The sequence below is a fragment of the Perognathus longimembris genome, chromosome 1 (genome assembly GCF_023159225.1).
Source record: "Perognathus longimembris pacificus isolate PPM17 chromosome 1, ASM2315922v1, whole genome shotgun sequence".
Taxonomy (NCBI): Eukaryota; Metazoa; Chordata; class Mammalia; order Rodentia; family Heteromyidae; genus Perognathus; species Perognathus longimembris.
In genome coordinates, this window is record NC_063161.1 from 41,665,934 (window position 1) to 41,685,653 (window position 19,720).

Genomic DNA, 19,720 nt, shown 5'->3' on the forward strand with positions numbered 1-19,720 from the left:
GGCCAGTCCTGGGCCTTGGACTCAGGGCCTGAGCACTGTCCCTGGCTTCCTTTTGCTCAAGGCTAGCACTCTGCCACTTGAGCCACAGTGCCACTTCTGGCCGTTTTCCGTATATGTGGTGCTGGGGAATCGAACCCAGGGCCTCATGTATACGAGGCAAGCTCTCTTGCCACTAGGCCATATCCCCAGCCCCCCCATTTCTTAAATGTTGATTTTATTTACATTTCTACTTTGGTTGCAAAGAATCTCAGACTTCGGCTAGGCATGGTGTTGTATGCCTATAATCCCAGCTACTCATGAGGCAAAGATTGGAAAGACTGAGACAGGAGACCGGCCCAGGCAAAACAATTAGCAAGACCTCATCTTAATAGATGATATCAGGACACGTATATCTGATCTCAGCTACTAGAGACAGAAAATGGAAGAATATGTTCCATGACCATCACTGAGCAAAAATGTGAGACTACCTGAAAACTGTAGTAAAAAAAAAAAGTCTAGGGCATTGTTCAAGGATTAGAGTGCCTGCCTAGAAAGTGAGAGGCTTTCGCTTCCCCAAGTAAGCTCAAATTTAACACAACCCAAACAGAAGTAAAGATATCTTAATTTCCCTCTTTTTTCTTCATGCTTTTCTATCAGAATCATTTGCTACCAGTTACTCAGATCAAGTGTAATCTTTCAGTCCTGTTTCCCTTACATCCATTGTTCAAGCTATTGGCTTGAACACCTCTCGAACTTGATACTTCTGTCCTCTCTGTTGAAGTAAATTAAATCTAATTCCCATTTGTTACTACCTAGATATCTATAACCAGATGACTAAATTCTATTCTTGCTTTCTTCATTTCAGACTTCAGGGAGAGCCTGCATTTGCGACACAGTTCCCTCAATCTCTCAATTCCTTAACCTCACTTCAGTGACTTTTGTCTTTTACTGTTATGAGAACACAGCATATTTTCTCCTTTTTTCTTAGAGACTTTTTTATTTGCTTGAAATATTCTTCCTTCTTTCCATCTCCATAATGCACCCTTCTTTCTCATAGTTCAGTTCAGACTTCAGATAACTTCCTCAGAGAAACCTTCCCTGGAACTTATTGCATTGCTTCAAGCTTCAGGTCCAACTTTACTAATCTCTGACTTGGGTTGTTTTCTCCCAAGAAATTTCAGGTCTTTAAGAAGAGAGATAGACTATGTCTTTCTTCAGAGCAGTATCTTGTGTGTGTGATTCATTAATTTAAAACCTGACTAGTTTTGTGGCTTCACATGGAAAGATTAAAAAGTGGATGGCATAATTTGCATTCTCTGAGAAAATTCTATACAAACTAACCTGAGTTACTGCACATCACACTGTGTTTTCTCATCTCTGTGGGCACGGCTGATATAAATGTGTGGTGTGACAATCTCATTTACTGTGAGTCCCAATAATTGATAACTTTAAACATCACCAGACCTGCTTTTCTATTTACATTTCCGTTTTTATGCCAATCACATTCTCTAAACTTCTGAAAGTGTAATTAGTTACCAAATGTTTTCACATAAAGCTTTATTCTTCCCATTAAGGAAATGAAGCTTATACTTTATCCCTGCATGGTAGGGTTAATGCTTTAAAGACGAAACATGGGAAAAGTTCAGTAAAGATGGAGACAGACTTGAGTACTGTGCAAATGTGGCAAGTAAGGTCCACATATTTCGATCACTCAGAAAGCTTAGCAACCTTACTTTGAGGTTTGAAAAATAGTTCTTGGAGGCTGAATGCTTTCACATCTGGATTTCCAGGTGGCTGTCTTCTATATATGATTCATCTACCTTCTGGCTGCCATTGTCACTTGGTAGTACTTGTGTCCACAAGCATCAGAGAAAGGGCTAGAGACTGGCTGGTACTTTGAGGGAAATGATGGCAATTTCAAGATTCTTCCAATTTATTCACTGAGCAGAAAGATACTGAAGATGTGCTCCTCACATTCTGTTTTGGGTTTTTTTGGAGGGTTCTCTGCCTGGTCACACTTTTATCAGCTCCTGCTTTGAGAAAGTGGCTAGGTTCAACTCCACTGAAGGACATCTTGTCCCAAGACTTACTTTACTGTGAATGCATAGAATGGAAAGGTGTGAAAAAGTCATCTGCAAATAAACACATTTTTGATGGCACCATGTATTGCCTCTATATATCAGACTGCTTTAACAGCTCATTCTAATCGAGTCAACTAATTGTCCCTGCTTCACCAAGCATTTACTGTCAGAAATGGTCCCACCACATTGAGAAAGGAAATCAAATGTGCATTATGGAGTTAGCATCATTGCATTTCTAGTTTCATGCATGGTAGATCCCTTATAGAGCTATATTTAATGTCCTTCTAATTAAAAAAAAGAGGAAGAGAATGTCCAAATTTGTCAATATTGTTTTAATCTTGTGTTTCTTTTGTTTGCACAGCTCACCATGTTAAAACGGGAACTTGCGAGGTGGTGGCGCTCCACAGATGCTGTAATAAGAACAAAATAGAAGAGCGATCACAAACAGTCAAGTGCTCCTGTTTCCCAGGGCAGGTGGCCGGCACGACGCGAGCTGCTCCATCTTGTGTGGATGGTGCGACATCTTCCATTGCTCATTGTAATATCATAGCCAGGGCTGCTTGGTACTGGAGCCCCACTATAATGGGATACACTGGAGGCTGAGTACTACACTAAAATTAAATGATTAGAGGGGCATTTTTAAGTGTGGAAAAATTTAAAGCTCTTGTGCAGTTCTGTTCAAAAAGCATTATCATAAGTTTCCCTTAAGCCAAAGTACTTCTTGTCCAAACACCATCAAATAACTGATTTCATGTTGGAGAGTAGAGAAGATGTGTGTGTTAATTAAGGGCAGGATGAAAATAGATGGGACAAGAGAATGGATTCCTAAACCCAGGGATGGCGATTAACAATGGAAAACATCAACAGCATGTATATGAAACTTACTGATTTTGTGATGAAAATTACTTTCTCTATAACTATGGCCCACCTAATTATAGTAGAATATGGCTTTTATAACAATCTACTTAGTTGTAATTAATTACTTAAATTACAAGTTACTTAAATAGTAATTTGCTAAATGGTTTACCCTTGTGATGAGGCTACTGTCTGTGATAGAAAACAACAAAAAAAATTGCCTAATACTCTCCTGATTTTTCAGGCTACCCATGGTAAATGTTATACTGTTTCTAAAATACTGATCCAAAAGTGGTTTAGTCTATTTTCTTACATGTTTCCATAAGACAATGCATGAACATATTCACATAGGTTTCTTTTAATGAGCTCCATATTTTCACATGAAAAATGTCCATCAACAGCTGGGCACTGGTGGCTCACACTTGTAATCCTAGCTATATAGGAGGCTGAGATCTGAGGATCCCAATTTAAAGCCAGCTTGGGCAGAAAACCCGCCATGAGAGTTTTATCTTCAATAACCACTCAAAAACCAGTAGTGGTGCTGTGGCTCTCAAGTGGTAGAGCACTACTCTTGAGCACAAAGAGGTTCAGGGCACAGGCCCTGAGTTCAAACCCCACACCTATCAAAAAATAAAAATGTCTATTATTGTAGTTGTAGTTATCACTAATGTATTAGTCCACTAGAAATGTATTTGCATTTTAGATGCCTTGTTCATTGTTCTTGGCACAATAAAAAATAAAATGCTAGGTAAAAATTCCTTTAGTGTGAATCTTTTAGTTAGCACACTGACCTTTGTTCCTCTTTATATATGTACCAAGAGAATTAACCATGCAAACAGCAAATATTGAGATGATTTCTCCTCTGTCTCTCTCCTCTGTCTCTTTCTTTCTCTCCTCTTCCAGCTTCCATAGTGGAACAGAAATGGTGGTGTCATATGCAGCCATGTTTGGAGGGAGAAGAATGTAAAGTCCTTCCAGACCGGAAAGGATGGAGTTGTTCTTCTGGGAATAAAGTGAAAACAACTAGGGTAAGTGAACAACTGTCTTCAAAAAAAGCAAGCTATCTTGGAATGAGAGAATGAGGTACATTTAGCTGCAACATTAAGTAGTGGCTATAAAAAGAGAAAGTGTAGTTTTACAAAGTACAGGTTTTCTGTTTTTCTCTTAATTCACTTTTTCATAGCATTTTTAAAAAATTTCGGAATAATGTCTTTGATAGATTACCATCAACTATCATTTTAGATGAAGAATAAACAGTTTCATCATGAGATATTGCCATTAATATGAACCTCTCAATGAATGCATATTAAATGCTTGGCAGGTGATCCCAAATCTTATTCATCTGATATATAGCAATCTGAGTAAATTCTGATAGAGGAGTATTAACTTCTCTATGACTCCATTATATTTTACAAATAATCTTTCTGTTTTATGATCATTTTAATTTCTGGAACATTAGTTGTCCTCCTCTCCTCTCCTCTCCTCTCCTCTCCTCTCCTCTCCTCTCCTCTCCTCTCCTCTCCTCTCCTCTCCTCTCCTCTCCTCTCCTCTCCTCTCCTCTCCTCTCTCCTCTCCTTCTTTCTTCTCCTCTTCCTGCCTTCATTCCCTTCTCCTAACTTCTCCTCTCTACCGCCATCCCTCTCTCCCTTTATTCTTTTCTTTCTTCTTTTTCTTTCACTACCAGAGCTTGATCTTTGGCCTATTTTTGGCTGTTACTCTGCTTTGTCTACTTGTAGCTGGCACCCTACCATTTGAGACATGCCTCCAGTCCAGTGTTTTGCTAGCTAATTGGAAATAAGAATCCCTTAAATGTGTCTGCTTGGGCTGGCTTTGAACCTGGATCCTTGGATCTGAGCCTCCTGAGTAGATAGTGTTACAGGTCTGAGCCAATTGCACCAAGCTCATTAAATAGTTCTCTGATGGTTAAGGTTTGCAACCATTACAATGGGTTCTCTGATAGTTCTCTGGTAGTTAAGGTTTGCAACTATTGCAATGGATTACTGTGAGGAGTTGCAGAATCTTAGAGTCAGTACAAAGAAAATACTCAGAAGGTTGTAAAGTCTTTCAGTTTTGCCATTTCAAACCTGGAGGTTGGCAAGAGGAGTGAAAAAGGACTATATTATTTAATTTCTCAGTTGCTAAATGGATATTCTGGTTTGGCAGAATTTGCATTTCATTTTGTTTTAGAATTAACATATAAAATTTTTATTTCCTTTTTCTTTATTTTCTTTTTAACTTAACAGAAATATAATTATTTAAAAATGATTAGAGTTATATAATTGAAAAATAGAATGATGGTATAAGAAAGTTTTATGAAGACTAATACCAGATGAGTCTGGTTATTTATTATATTGCGTGACATAGAATTTTTAACATTCTATGGACATATTAAAGAGATTATTGTTTCATCCAAGTATATTTTGGTCTCTAAAGGAATATCTTCAATGCACTGACTAGATATATTCAAAACTGACCACATTCCAAACAGCACAAATAAAGAGAAACTTTGTCAAATTATTGTTGACTTTAAGTAGTTCATTAGATGTAGGACATCTTTCCAAAATCCATTAAATGGATGATTAAATCAGAATAACTGTATTATACCTTGAATTAGCAAGTAATATAATTTATACTGATTGGTTAAAAGCATTTTGGCAACATAAATTCTCTTACAAAATATTATCTCTTCAAATTATTTTCCCTAATCCTATCAATTCTTAATGCAAAATAAAACTCATGGAAATTCGCCAAGGAATTACGATGGTGAAACAAATTTTTAAAATGTCCATTCTCTACAGCCAACCCATGTTTTCATTATTCAGTGAACAAGAGGAAGCTAACATTTATTGGATACATAAACATAGGCCAAATACCACACAAAGTGCTTTAACCAAATTATCTGCTTTAATCCTCTTAATGATCCCGAGGAGAGCATAATATTATTGTCTCCCTTCTTTTTGAAACAGATGAGTTAACCAATACTTTGAAAAATTAAGTGGCTTCCCAAGGTCAGAGCCCTTATTAATTAGGAAATCAGGATCCAAACCACATAGTTCCTTTCCGAACCTATTCTTCTAACCAGTATTTTGTACTTCACTTTAACTTCTGATTTAACTTATTCTTAGGTAATCATTATTACCTAAAAGTTTCCTATAGTTCTTTTTTTTCTCATGAAGTAGACCTTTAAAAATATCTTTTAACTTTCCAGATCATTGACATGAAAAGGCCAAGACCATATTATCTAAATTCTCTAAAAAAGTAAAATCTAGTTTTATTTCCTTCCTCGATGGCAAGAGTCTCATGGTACAATTTTAAAACTGAGCCTTTCTGTCACTAAATACTATTCAACATAATGAAACAAGATGGATGAGCGACTGAGGAGTCATGGGTATGGACAAATCGCCTAAATTGTACGATTTGTTTTTGTTATCTGATATAATTTTACATACATTGGACTCCCTAGTTTCCCTTCATGACTTCTGCCTTAAAGAACAGTGGACTTCATCAATGTTATTGTACAAAGGACTCAAGCAACAACAGACATTTGGATTTAACTACATTGAAGGACTCTAATGAGTTCATGATTCCCAGTTTTATGTTCATGTATAAGTGAAGACTTTAAGAAGAGCTTCTTGAGTAAAATCAGAGTAAATTATCACTTCTTTCCTTCCCTCCCCACAAGAAAAAAATACCTTTGGTTAAAAAAAAGAGGTATTAAACTGGGTACTGGATTACAGGATCATGCTTGTAATCCTAACTACTTAGGAGGCTGAGACTTAAGAATGAAAATTCAAAGTCAGCCTGGGCAGAAAAATCCCTGAGACTCTTATCTTCAATTTACTAGCAAAAAGCTGGAATGGAGAAGTGGCTCAAGTGGCATAGTACAAATAAAGACAAAAAATAAAGACAAAAAATCCTGGTACCAGGATATACCCCCCCATCCCTATTAAAAAAAGAAAGGAGATACATAGATATTTTAAAATAAAGGATCTAAGTGATTTGGTGAAAATATGCAATTATTGGCTAGGCATGATTGCATATAATCTTAGCTATTAGGGAGGTAGAGATAGAAGGATCATACTTTGAGGCCAGACCAGACAAAGTTAGTGAAACTCTGTCTCTATGTAATCACAGCTACTCAAAAGATAGAGGTAGGAAGATTGGGATCAGAGGCCAGCCAGGGTCAAAGCATGAAATCCTATCTGAGAAACAAGATCAAAACAAAAGGCCTGAGATGTGGCTCAAATGGCACAACACTTACCTAACAAACAAAAGACCCTGAATTCAATGCACCAATATAGCGCCCCCCCCGCCCCCACACACACACAAAGAAAAATTCATGAAGTAACTCTGGGTGACATGTATTTTTTACTCATGGGATAAGGAAGGTAATTCCCACCATGTCCAAGTGGAAATACTGTTATTAAGATCATACCTGAATTGTTATCTGCTTTATTGATACCATTGTACACTTACTGGTCATGAATAGATAGCTCTAGCTGCTGTGAGTCTAATAATACTGGTTTGGAAGGATCCAAGCATTAAGGGAAATCCACAACAGGAGTAGGTTACAAAGTAGCTAAAAATTGCTCTCAGCCAAAAGCAATTTGTGTTTCTTGGGGAAGAAATGTTGATCATATGGGGTGATCACTGTAAGCAAAATGGCTCCAGAAATGATGAAAATTTCCAATAATGTACACCCTCTTTTGTAATTGCCCATATCCAATCTGGAGTGCTTGGGAAAGTCTAATGGTGGAAAAAAAGCAGTCAGCCAAAAAGCAGCAATGAGGCAAACATGGACTCCATAGAGATGTGTGCTACCTTCCAGAATTGAATAGAAATCAGAGGCTGTGCAAATTCATTTAAGACTAATTTGGACTGTCTATTGAACTTATTACAAATATGAATTATATCCTCCTGTTTTGTACTAGCTTCAGGAAGCTCTTTTTGTTCTGACCTATTTTCTGTCCTAAAAAGGAAAACAGGCAAAGAACAGACAGCTCTTTTTTTTTCCAGCATCATATTAATCTGAAGAGAACAGAAAAGGCAACATTTGTTTCCGAAACACTTTTATTCCTTGGAAAGTCAAAGGGTTAGGATTCTCTGTGATTCCCCTCACTGCAGCATGCATTATTTTTAAGATTTTCTAAGTTTAAAAAGAGAGAAAACTCGTCTTGAGCCTTTTATTTCAAACTGACTCAATATAATACAGAAGTTTTTCATCATCATTAGTAAAAGAATAGTCTTTCCAGTGTGAAAGAACACATAATTATATGGTAATTATACAACGCAAAAGTAGCAAGGAGGGGAAGATGCTGCGGAACTTGTGAGATGGGAGAAAAAAAAATACTTGTGAGATGGGAGAAAAAAAATAACATTGTTGAAACTATCAGGAAAAGAAAGAAAGAAAGAAAGAAAGAAAGAAAGAAAGAAAGAAAGAAAGAAAGAAAGAAAGAAAGAAAGAAAAAACAACCACCAAAAACAAGACTGTGGTTCATTTATTTGAATGTTTTGATATTCAGTCTCTGGGAAAGATCTGAGGAAGTCATATTCTGCTTTTTAAAAAAAGTTATGTTCCTTCCTGATTGATGTGGACACATATCTCCTAACTACAGCGATCACCAGACTCATATGTCTTGATTTACACCTGATGCAAAAGGGAGCAGAAACTCACTGTTTGGGAAATTTTATATTGTCATTAGAAATATTATCTTTGAGAATCACAAATCTTAGACTTACTATGCTTGAGGAGAGGTTTTCAGGTAATTTTGAAATAATTAGGGTGACTTTGTCCTTATATATTATGATAGAGTGACCTATGTAGAAGAGAACTTGGTAAACTTTGAATGTGTCTTCAAAAAATTGATATTATTTCATTGTATAATGCAATAAGAATCAAGAAATGTGAGCCTTTTCTGTGCAGGACATTATATTATAGGAACATTTAATCTCAAAACCAAAAAAGCATATATGACAACATTTACTTAAATCTTACCAGTTACTCAGTGGCTCATGTTGTAATGCTAATAGTAAGTAAAAATGAGATCTGAGGATCTAGAGTTAAAGCCAGCCCAGAAAAACAAATTTTAGGGACTCTCATCTCCAGTTAACCATCAAGAGCTTAAGTCCTAGAAATTCAAGCTCAAGTACTGGCACAAAAACCTAGCTCTTATTGGAAACCAATCACTGTTAAGTGTATGGCAGATATTGAATAATTTTCCAACTATAGCATACACTAAGGAGTGCACAGAAATATATGGTTTAATTCTTGCTGAAAAGGAACACATGCTTTGAGAGGGAAAAATGAATAATGCATATTGCATAATTATCTTGGTTATCCACCTGCAGTCTACTTACAATAAACATTGATATCTGTGGCAAATGCAAGACAATAAGTAATATTTAACTAGCAAGATAACATAAGCCTTTAGTTCAGCTTGCTTCTCTGAAAGTGGGAGAGACAGAGACAGAGAGATAATTGAGCTTTATCCAATGTCAAGTTCTTCCATCCAATATTTATTCTTTGGCTCTGTGTGCCAAGAACATTTATCACTTTCTCCTTAGCTAAATTTATATCATGCCCATACCTGGCTGATATCAGAAGATGTACTATTATTATGTTTTTACTATAAGACAGGAAAGAAATAGAATCTTGCAGGGCCTTAAGTTGTAACTTTGAAGACTCTACTGGATTTTATAGAAAGGCTCAAGAACAGTTTCCCGTTAGTGGGACTGAGTGTCCAGAGGTGATATTTCAGACCCAAGGCAAAGGAAGAACACAGCAAGAGGAAAAAATGTCCACATCCTTACCTTCAGATGGTACCATCTATGAATTCTTCAATGCTTCCTTTTGCCTTGAAAAGTTAATTACAGGGCTGGGGATATAGCCTAGTGGCAAGAGTGCCTGCCTCGGATACACGAGGCCCTAGGTTCGATTCCCCAGCACCACATATACAGAAAACGGCCAGAAGCAGCACTGTGGCTCAAGTGGCAGAGTGCTAGCCTTGAGCGGGAAGAAGCCAGGGGACAGTGCTCAGGCCCTGAGTCCAAGGCCCAGGACTGGCAAAAAAAAAAAAAAAAAAAAAAAAAGAAAAGTTAATTACAGGTTTAGAAGAGTGTAGTTCTTTAAAAGAGATAGACAGGATAGAGAGAGAAAAGAGAGAGTGCACTCAAAAGAACAATGGAGGTGTTTATTTATCAGCTTTTCTTAACAGGTACCTCACCATTCATTTGTCTTCATTTTACCTTCACTCAGGCCCTAAATTGCATTGTGCTCTACATCACAGAGCGTAATGACCTTTGGGGCTATTGTTCTCAAATTACATTCATGACAACCACAGAAGAAATACTTCTTAGATGGTGATTCAGAATACACAGCACACATACACATACATACACACATGCATGCACACACAGATACTGTACTTGCCACATTGAAGTTAAAGTGGTACTCTGAAATTTTGGGCTAATTTCCTTCTTTCTCATCATCCTCTCACCCGCCTTTCTTCCTCCTTCCTTCCAATATGAACCTCATACATTGATTCCGTCACTTACTATGTGCTACAACCTGAAGCTTGAGACACAGTACCTTAGGAAATACTATTTTATTGTTTCCTATGTTCGCTCCTTGGAATGGCCAGTTACTGTTTACATATAGAGGTACAAATTACTGAATAAGTACTTTTCATAAGTTAATATTAATGCTACATCTTTTTCTATATTCTGGAAAATGTCTGTTTAATAGAGGTTTCAATACACAAATGCTAAGGAGAAGAAAACATATATATGTATATGTATATATGATGATAATATTCATCCATTCAGAGGGTCTTTGTAGTCTACTATTTTCAAGTGTTTTAAGTTCTGTGTATGAACATTGACACAAAAGAAAACAATACAGATAGGATTCCCAATCTTGTAGGGTCTGTAGTCTGTTAGGGTGTATTGGTTTCTGTTGCTGTCAGAGCAGATCATCACAAACTTAGCGACTTGTAAAATAGCATGTATGATGTATCCATAAAGTCTATGTCTGGGCACTGAGGAACACAGGGTGATCTTTGCCCTGAAACTGCTCAGGGGGAAATTCAGGGAAGTTAGTTCTTCTTTCCACAATAGGGCTGTGTTCCTTTCTGAAGGCCCTGAGAGAAAGATCCACTTGTAAGCTCATACAAGTTATTGTCAAATGTGATTCTTTTTTTTTCTTTAATTTTTATTGTCAAACTGATGTACAGAGAGGATACATTTGAATACATTAGGCATTGGATACATTTCTTGTACTGTTTGTTACCTCCTCCCTCCTCCCTCCTCCCCTCTCCCCCTTTCCCTTTCCCCGCATGAGTTGTTCAGTTGATTTACACCAAACAGTTTTGCAAGTATTGTTTTTGTAGTCATTTGTCTTTTTACCCTGTGTCTCTCGATTTTGGTATTCCCTTTCAGTTTCTTATTTCTAATACCAGTATACATGGTTTTCAGTGTACTCAGATAAGATACAGAGATAGTGCAAGTACAACCACAGGAAGGGGATACAAGAGGATCATCAATAATAGATGCTACGGTTTCACATGGCATGTTGAAAGTAATTAAAACAGTGATATAACAGTCGTTTCCATAACATGGAGTTTATTTCACTTACCATCATCTTATATATTCATAAGGATATAGCTATTGGGCTCTTGTGATCCTCTGCTTTGACCAGCCTAAACCTGTGCTAATTATTTTTAGTGAAAGTAGGACTGAGGTGTCGGTCATCAGGCGTCTCTCCTGCCTCCTTCAGAATGCATGTTTCTTTATTCATATTTCCTCCTTTGTCTCAGGCAGCAACAACATACTAAGTCCTCCTCACACTTTTGACCTCTATACCCTCTTGTTTTATCTCTCCTCCTTCTTTTTCTTTTTTGTAGTGCTCTGACTGATTTTTCCCTCTTCTTTTGCACTTTTAAGCCTCAGATTGTTACATTGGGCCCATCTAAAAGATCAGGATAATTTGTTTCAAGGTCAGCTGATGAGTAACCTTAATTAGGTCCTTCACACTAGTACTTAGATTAATGCTTTTTTTTTTTAATAAATTAAGTTTGTAAATCTTGAACTCACATCTTTGAGATTCTGCCTACCACAGGAGAAAAGATAAATATATACACAGTACTTGAGACAACTCACAGAAAATTATAAAGAAAAGTAATTGGAGATTGTCTAGCAGGTTGTGTACTTGAAGTTATAGAGGAGGTGAGAGGATAAACTATATAGCTATTTGGAGGATTAGCTCTCTAGACAGAGGAAATAATAAAGTAATTGAGGAGGAGTTGTCCTGGGAAGCAAGGCACAGCAAAGATGAGATGATTGTGTTGGAATGAAAAAAAAAGGGGGAAGTAGTAGCATTTAGGTTAGGAAAGCAACCAAGCTATGTCACCACTAGCTTAAGTTTTTTCCTTAATGTATAGAGTGAGGGTGTTATTACTAGATGAGATGGGCAGACTGTAGGAAGAACATGTTTTTCATGTGTTACATTAATGATCACTTATGATAGGTGATTTAAATTAATGGAAAATTAAGTACAATATAACGCCTTGAAATTGATATTTCTTAAGAGTAGGTGAAAATTGTTTTATTATAATAATGAGAAATACCAACACTGAGTGAGTCAAATCCATTCAATGAGAATTAAATTTGCAAATGATGCGGAGGTTAGAATCAAAACATGTAAGGAACCATCTAATTCCTATCATAATATTAATCTGTAATGAAGAGATGGAAGGAGGAATGGATTAATATAGTGAAATAGTATTCCACAGTTAGACATTGAGTTTAAGGTAGGTAAAACACCAGCTAGATGTCCAGGAGCAGCATTAATAAAATGCAGAATTTTATGGGAATTTTCAATTTAAGGGTATCTCACTACATTAACAATAATTTAATCAGACCAAGAGTATCTGCTTTGGTATTTGTTTAGATAGGTATTAAAATTTAGTGCAAAAGCTTGAAAAATATATCATCAGAGCTATACTTCCAAAGCATGGTCTACATTTGCATAGTTAAAATGAGAAATGGGCAACCAAGTAGGCATGCCTTGAAGTTCTTGTAAGATGTAGATGCTTTTCTGATATTTGTACCAGGTGGATATTTGTAGATGTTGCTCTGAACAGTGTGTTTATAATCCCACAGTTAACTGTGAGTTAACTGTGTTCAGAAATAGTACTAGAACTAGAACAGACTGTAACCAAAATCTCAGTAACAAGTATGAGGTGCAACTTTAGGCTATTGCTGTATTCTACAAATAAAGTGTAGAGAAGAATAACTCTGTCTTTTACATGGCTAAAATTCATCAGTTTCTAGTTAGCTAGAGTTTTAAAAGAAAAGAACTGTACCCTCTAGTTCTTACAGAAGAGGAATGGATGTTCAAGGAATCATACATATTTAATTGGACTTATAGACTTTTGTTTTCTGTGTGGGATGACAAATCTTCTTTAAAAGTATAGTAAAAATAAATGACAGGAATGTGAAACAGGTCCTGTCTGGAGTGTATGTACATGTAGGAGAGTGAAGGAGAACAATTATGGGTAAAGTTCTTTCTAACTATGAAAACAGAATAAAAGCAGGATGAGGAAGACAGATGGAGTATATGGTGTGAGTTTGATCAATTTACATTGTATGAAAGTATGGACATATCACAATTAAAACTTCCTTCTATAACTAATTGATGTTAATAAAAATGTGGGGAAGTCACATTTTTATATACCACATAATCCTGAATACTTTTTCTCAAAACTCTTTCCTCCCATGAACCTTCACACATTTCCTGTATCATTTAAATTGAGTCAACTAATTCTGGTTCTATTTAAATTTATTACTTTTGAGAATGGGGTGAAAATGCAGCTGAGATATAAAAGAGAAATCTTCAGCAAGCTCAGAATTCTAAATGCTTGGTAACTAGTGAGGAACGGTGTAGGAAAATACAGCTCTGGTCAAATATCCATGACTCTGTAAGAAGATAGTGCATCTTGATTCCCTGTGATACCTTCCACAATTGCTCAGTCCTGATCTGAATTGTGGAAAGAATGTGTGTAGGTGGAAGCATAGCATGAAGTGCAGAGTTGAGCTTTACACCATAACAGATAGATCACATCTAACAGCACCAACAGAGTTATGGTCAACAACTTTTACAAGCTGGAAAAAAGTCTTCTGTAATAGAGTTTGTGGGTATTTGCTTCAGAGAATAAAAACACTGGAAAATAGAAACATTGAAATTGTTCTACTTGACTAGAGGGAATGCAGCTAAAGTCTCTGAATCCAGCTTTCTTGATGTTAGGTTCTACATGACTTGGATGGGCCGTTTCAGAAATAGTAAGTTTCTAATTTTGGGGTGTCTTTAATTTGCAAGTTAAAGGACAAGTGGAAATTCAATTGACTATGTAAACTGTGAATAAAAGCAGAGGATAGTCATGGAAAGTTGCTGAGATATTGAATGTTGAGTCTTGCTCATGGAATTGGAACTAGCTCACGGGATGTGATGATGTATGTGAGAAGAAGTAGTTTGTGGGGAATCTCTAGGAGAAGAATTGGGGCATGGTTGAACTTGTGTCAGGAAGAGCCTTTCAAGGCCCATCTATAATATTCAGATTTTATTCTCTAAGCAATGGTGAACTACTGAAGAACTCTCAGTAGTTAGGAGGCGAGAGCAGTTTGATTTACACTGTAGAAAGCATATTTACCTACACTGAGTCATAGAATTAAGGGAGGCACATGACAAAGGCCTGAAATAGAAAAGTGATGGCACTGTAGTAGTATAGAGAATTGAGAGGAATTGATGGATTAGAGGATATGAGTAAAAAGAGAAAATTCTGGCTTGTATATTTCTCATTAGATTATTCAATGGCAATAATTGTTAAAGGGAGTAGGGGAGTAGAGATATCTAGTGGAGAATTTGATATATAGACATAGAGAGGTGGCCAAAAGAGAGCCCTATTACACTCTTGGTGGGAATATAAACTTGTTCACTCTGTAAAGAAGTATGGAAGTTTCTCAAAAAATTAAACATAGCACTGCTGGCTCATGCCCTTAATCCTAGCTGCTCAGGAGGGTGAGATCTAAGAATTGCGATTTGAAGCCAGGCTGGGCAGGAAAGTCCATGAGACTCTTATCTACATTTAATCACCAGAAAACAGGAAGTAGAGCTGTGGCCCCAAGTGCTGAGCACTAGCCTTGGAACAAAAGAGCTCAAGGACAGTGCTTTGGCCCCATTCAAGCCTGTGCCACCCCCCCAAAAAAAATTAATATAGAACTATGATGCAACAATTCTAATACTTATATTTACTCCAAAGATCACAAATTAGGAAACTAAAGCCTCCACCACCACAATCATGTTCACGGCAGCGCTATTCACCATAGGCAAGGTATGGAATCAGCCCAGATATTTCTCAATGGACAAATGGATCAAAAAATGAGGTACAGGGCTGGGGATATGGCCTAGTGGCAAGAGTGCCTGCCTCGGATACACGAGGCCCTGGGTTCGATTCCCCAGCACCACATATACAGAAAACGGCCAGAAGCGGTGCTGTGGCTCAAGCGGCAGAGTGCTAGCCTTGAGCGGGAAGAGGCCAGGGACAGTGCTCAGGCCCTGAGTCCAAGGCCCAGGACTGGCAAAAAAAAAAAAAAAAAAAAAAAAAAAAAAATGAGGTACATATACCCAATGGAATTTTACTCATCCATTAGAAAGCATGATATTGGAATATTTATAGAAAAAAATGGAAGTACCTGAAAAAAATTTTAAGTGGAGTGAATAAGTCCCAGAGAGACAAAGGATCCATGTTTTCCTTTATATGTGGGAGACAGATTTAGCTTATAAACTTAGAAGTAAGTATGTTGGGTGTTATGCAAGTATATACAAATGTATTAACCGAAATAAAGTAGATTCAAAGGAGAAGTCAAATAATGTAATTCATTAGAAAAACAAAACAAAGCTAAATTGGAGTTCAACAAAATGAACACCAGGAAGTGGGTACTTGGAAGGGTAGAGTAGGGTCAAAGGGAAAGGAATAGACACATGAAGAGGAAAAGGGAGAGATAATGCTGTCAAGAATCCGATGTACATCCTCTAAAACTAAGAAGAGTGAAGGAAAGGGTGAGTAGGATAAGTATGGGGTGAACGTTGAAAGGGATGACATTGATCAAGATGCATGCTATTCAGAAACTGCTTTGTTAAGTGGCAACTCCTTTGTACAATTACATAAAGATATTTTTCAAATCACACAAGTCTGTGTGAATTTTATCTCCAATTTAGCAGCAAAAAGCCAGTAGTAGAGCCGTGACTCAAGTGGTAGAGTGCTAGCTTAGAGTGAAAAAAACTCAAGAGCAATGCTCAGTTTTAGCAAGAACCAACACATAAAAAAATAAAGAGAGAGAGAGAGAAGAAAAAAGAAAAAGAAAATAGAGATCAAGATAGAAATTGAAGAATTATTAGTACCTAGATGATACTAATACATTTAATTAGAAAACTCTCCCAGAGTGAATGGGGGAGTGAGTGAATGGGAAGACATAAAAGACATTGAAGACATTTTGACTGGTAATTAATGAACTAAGAGACATGTGGACAGAAAGATAGTAGGAAAACACAGAGAATCCACCAGCTAGAAGAACACACATGACAGTGTTCTGGAAATCTGTCATATGATACATAATGATGTGCAACCTAAGAGAAAGGTTAAGTGACCCATAAGACTCTTTCCACATGGGAGATCTGTGGTAAATACTGACATTTCTGTGTCCATTAGATGAATATAAATTTTTTCCATTGTAATCTTACAGTGTTTCTTTTATTTGGATGATTTCATTGTTAATACTTTCAAATGAAGCATGATATACATCTGTTTAGAGAGAAGGCAGTGGTAGATACACTTTAACAATAAGAATAAATGAATGTTATGAACTTATAAATTGATAATGTTGAGTTGAAACCTTTTTGTACAACTACTTACAGGTAGCAAAATAATAAGGGTGTTAATAAGAATAGATATTAATTTTTCTACAAATATTAACAAATTAAGGGAAATTTATTCATTCATCATTCATTAATTCACTCTGTAAAACTAGATCAAATCTCTGCTATGTGGCTCTGTACCAGGCCTTCTGTTGGCAACAATTTGTATTTTTTAAAAATCATGACACTTAGCTGACTAAGAAGTCACAGGCAATTGGATAGAAACTCAGTAAGTAATTGCCATGGTTAAATGTGGTAGGAAAGAAATTTGTACAGGTGCCACAGTGACAGTTTAATATTGCATGGCCTGTAATTGTCCTAAAACTTAAGAATAACATTGTGTTATCATTCAAGAGCACTTTCCCCAATAGTTTGTTTCCTTAGTAGATAGTGAGTAAATATGGTCAAAATGTGACATTCTATGGTGTCAAGATTTAGCTGAGCTGGGTGTGGTAGCTCATGCCTAGAGTCCTAGCACTTGGAAAGCTGCTCAGAAGGAAGACAGAGTTTGAGGCTAGCCTGGTCTACCTTGCGAGATACTATCTTAAGTGAAAAAAAGAAAGAACTGAATTGTTTGCTACTTTTACTTTACAATGTCAATCAATATTGAATAGATACCTTCTTTAATTAGTTTATCCATTCATAGAGAAAAATCTCGTATTGATAATGAATATTTTGTGAATTGGACTTTTGAACTCTTTATCAACTGTATACCAGATATAAAATATATATGAGAGGGAGAGATGAGTCAGCACAATGAAACCAGAAGAGAGATTTCACATATGAAAATATGAAAAAAACGAGGCTGCAGTTGTAACATTAATTAAATTGAAATGAATTAAGATTACCATCAATAAATATGTATATTGAAGGGCTTGAGGCATGACTTAAATGGTAACACACCTGCCTTACTAGTGTGAGGCTCTGAGTTCAATTTAAATCTTACAATGTTGTTTATGTTTAAAAAATTTGTAATATTTTAAGTCATGGAACAGTAGATCTGGAAGCACTATGTGTTAGTTTCATTTAGGTTAGCCATTCAGCTGAATTATGATCTAAGATATAAAATTCAAATTGCCAAATTAAACCAAGACTCAAAAATCTTTATAGTTTGTACTAAGCCTTGGAATTGCATTTCCTATAATGTTTAATATTGAGCTCCTTAAAGATGAGAATTACTTAGCTATTGACTGACCTTTGGCTGGTGAGGTTTAGTATTATGGCATTTTGCTTCTGTTTAGTAGCAAGGTTGACTTCCCTGGATTGATGATGAGATTAGCCCAAAGTCAATAAAGGCATGCTTTGTCAGGGATCTGCTTACGGTTGTCTATTTTACCTTGACCTTTCATTGTTTACCTTTTTTCTGATGACAAACATATTTTTATCATTACCTTGCATTTCCACTTCTCTTCCTGTTCCTGTTAAAAGAGCAATGGAATCTGGGATTGAGGAGGGAAAATTCATTTTTAAAGTTTGTTTACGAATAAATGGCTGCAATCTCCAATTCAAGTCTCTTCTTTAAAATCCTCCATTCTTGCAATGATTGCTGGAGTATCTGTGGACAGAGTTGAGATAGTCAGTTGGTTTCTGGGATTCTTATAGTAAGATGATTTTATTTTCTCCAGAAATAAACAAATTTGAAGATTCTCTAAGGACACTTTGGCTGACAGAAGAATCTAAACAAGTATGCTTAGGAATCTGAGTTTCAAACTTCAGTTACTATTTAGAATAACTTTGTGAGTTTAATGAATATATGGCCAGATAGCCATTGTTTGTGATTGAATTTCACAAATAAAATGATCTTGTTGAAAGCACTGTTTCATATATAATACAAATGCTTGATGTATGCCTTCAGATTATAGCTGCAAGGTTTCTGAGATAAATTATGAGGGAATATCCATATGAAGAAAGTTATGATAAAAGCAGTTAATAGTAATTTTTGATGAACTCATATTTTACTTATATAATAATCAAAGATATCCTATGCAATGAATCTCTACCCATCACTTTACATACTAAGTGTGAAGTCAATATTCATAGCATGAAATGAAAATAGACTAAAAGCTTCAGAGATGATAGGATTATTTTTAGTAGTACCAGTCATGTGTCAGTAAAGGGTTCAACCTTTCTGATGTTACTAAAAATTCAGAGAATGAGACATTGTCAGTGTACATCAGATATTTTCCAATTCTTGGTCATTACCCAGAATGACCAAGGGAAGTCATTTTGCATTACTATAAACCTAGTGTCATCCTTCTATTTCTTCTTCACAGTGTTTCTCTTGGCCTAAACTCCACAACTCTATAACATAGAGTACACTACCTTTATCTCATGATGAATGCTTAGGGAAAATGCTTAGCTTCCCTCCTTCCTCCCATTCCTGGGGCTTGAAATCAGGGCCTGGGCATTGTCCCCGAGCCTGTTTGTGCTCAAGGCTAGCATTCTAACACTCAAGCCATTGTGGCACTTCTGACTTTTTTTTTAAAACATAGTTTATTGGAGATAAAATATAAATCTCATGGCCTTTTCTGCTTGGGCTGGCTTTGAACCATGATCCTCAGATCTTTGCCTCCTGAGTAGTTAGGACTACAGACATGATCCACGAGTGCCCTGTGAATGCACGGCTTTTATAAACAGCTACTGGGTTACATTTGCCATGGGAAGACTAGGATTATGTCCTTGGGTCTGAACAGTTAGGTGTGTCTTATCAATATTCATTCTTCTATTATTTTGCACAGCTTTTGCTTTGGGACAGTCCTTCTCCATTCTTCCAGGAAGCTTCTTTCTTTTCTCTTTCTATCTAATAGAAAATAGTTGCTCCATATAGTGAACTAAG

At 36.4% G+C, this 19,720-nt stretch overlaps 1 protein-coding gene across 4 annotated transcripts in view; it reads left to right on the forward strand.

Moving 5' to 3' along the window:
* The window catches only part of Tafa2 (TAFA chemokine like family member 2), a 418,117-nt gene that overhangs the window by 375,420 nt on the left and 22,977 nt on the right, over positions 1 to 19,720 (forward strand). For all 4 annotated transcript variants that reach the window (XM_048360550.1, XM_048360545.1, XM_048360558.1 and 1 more), the window contains exons 3-4: positions 2,422 to 2,574; positions 3,819 to 3,943. In XM_048360550.1, the coding sequence (XP_048216507.1) occupies positions 2,422 to 2,574; positions 3,819 to 3,943 (278 nt within the window). The remainder of the gene's footprint in view (positions 1 to 2,421; positions 2,575 to 3,818; positions 3,944 to 19,720) is intronic.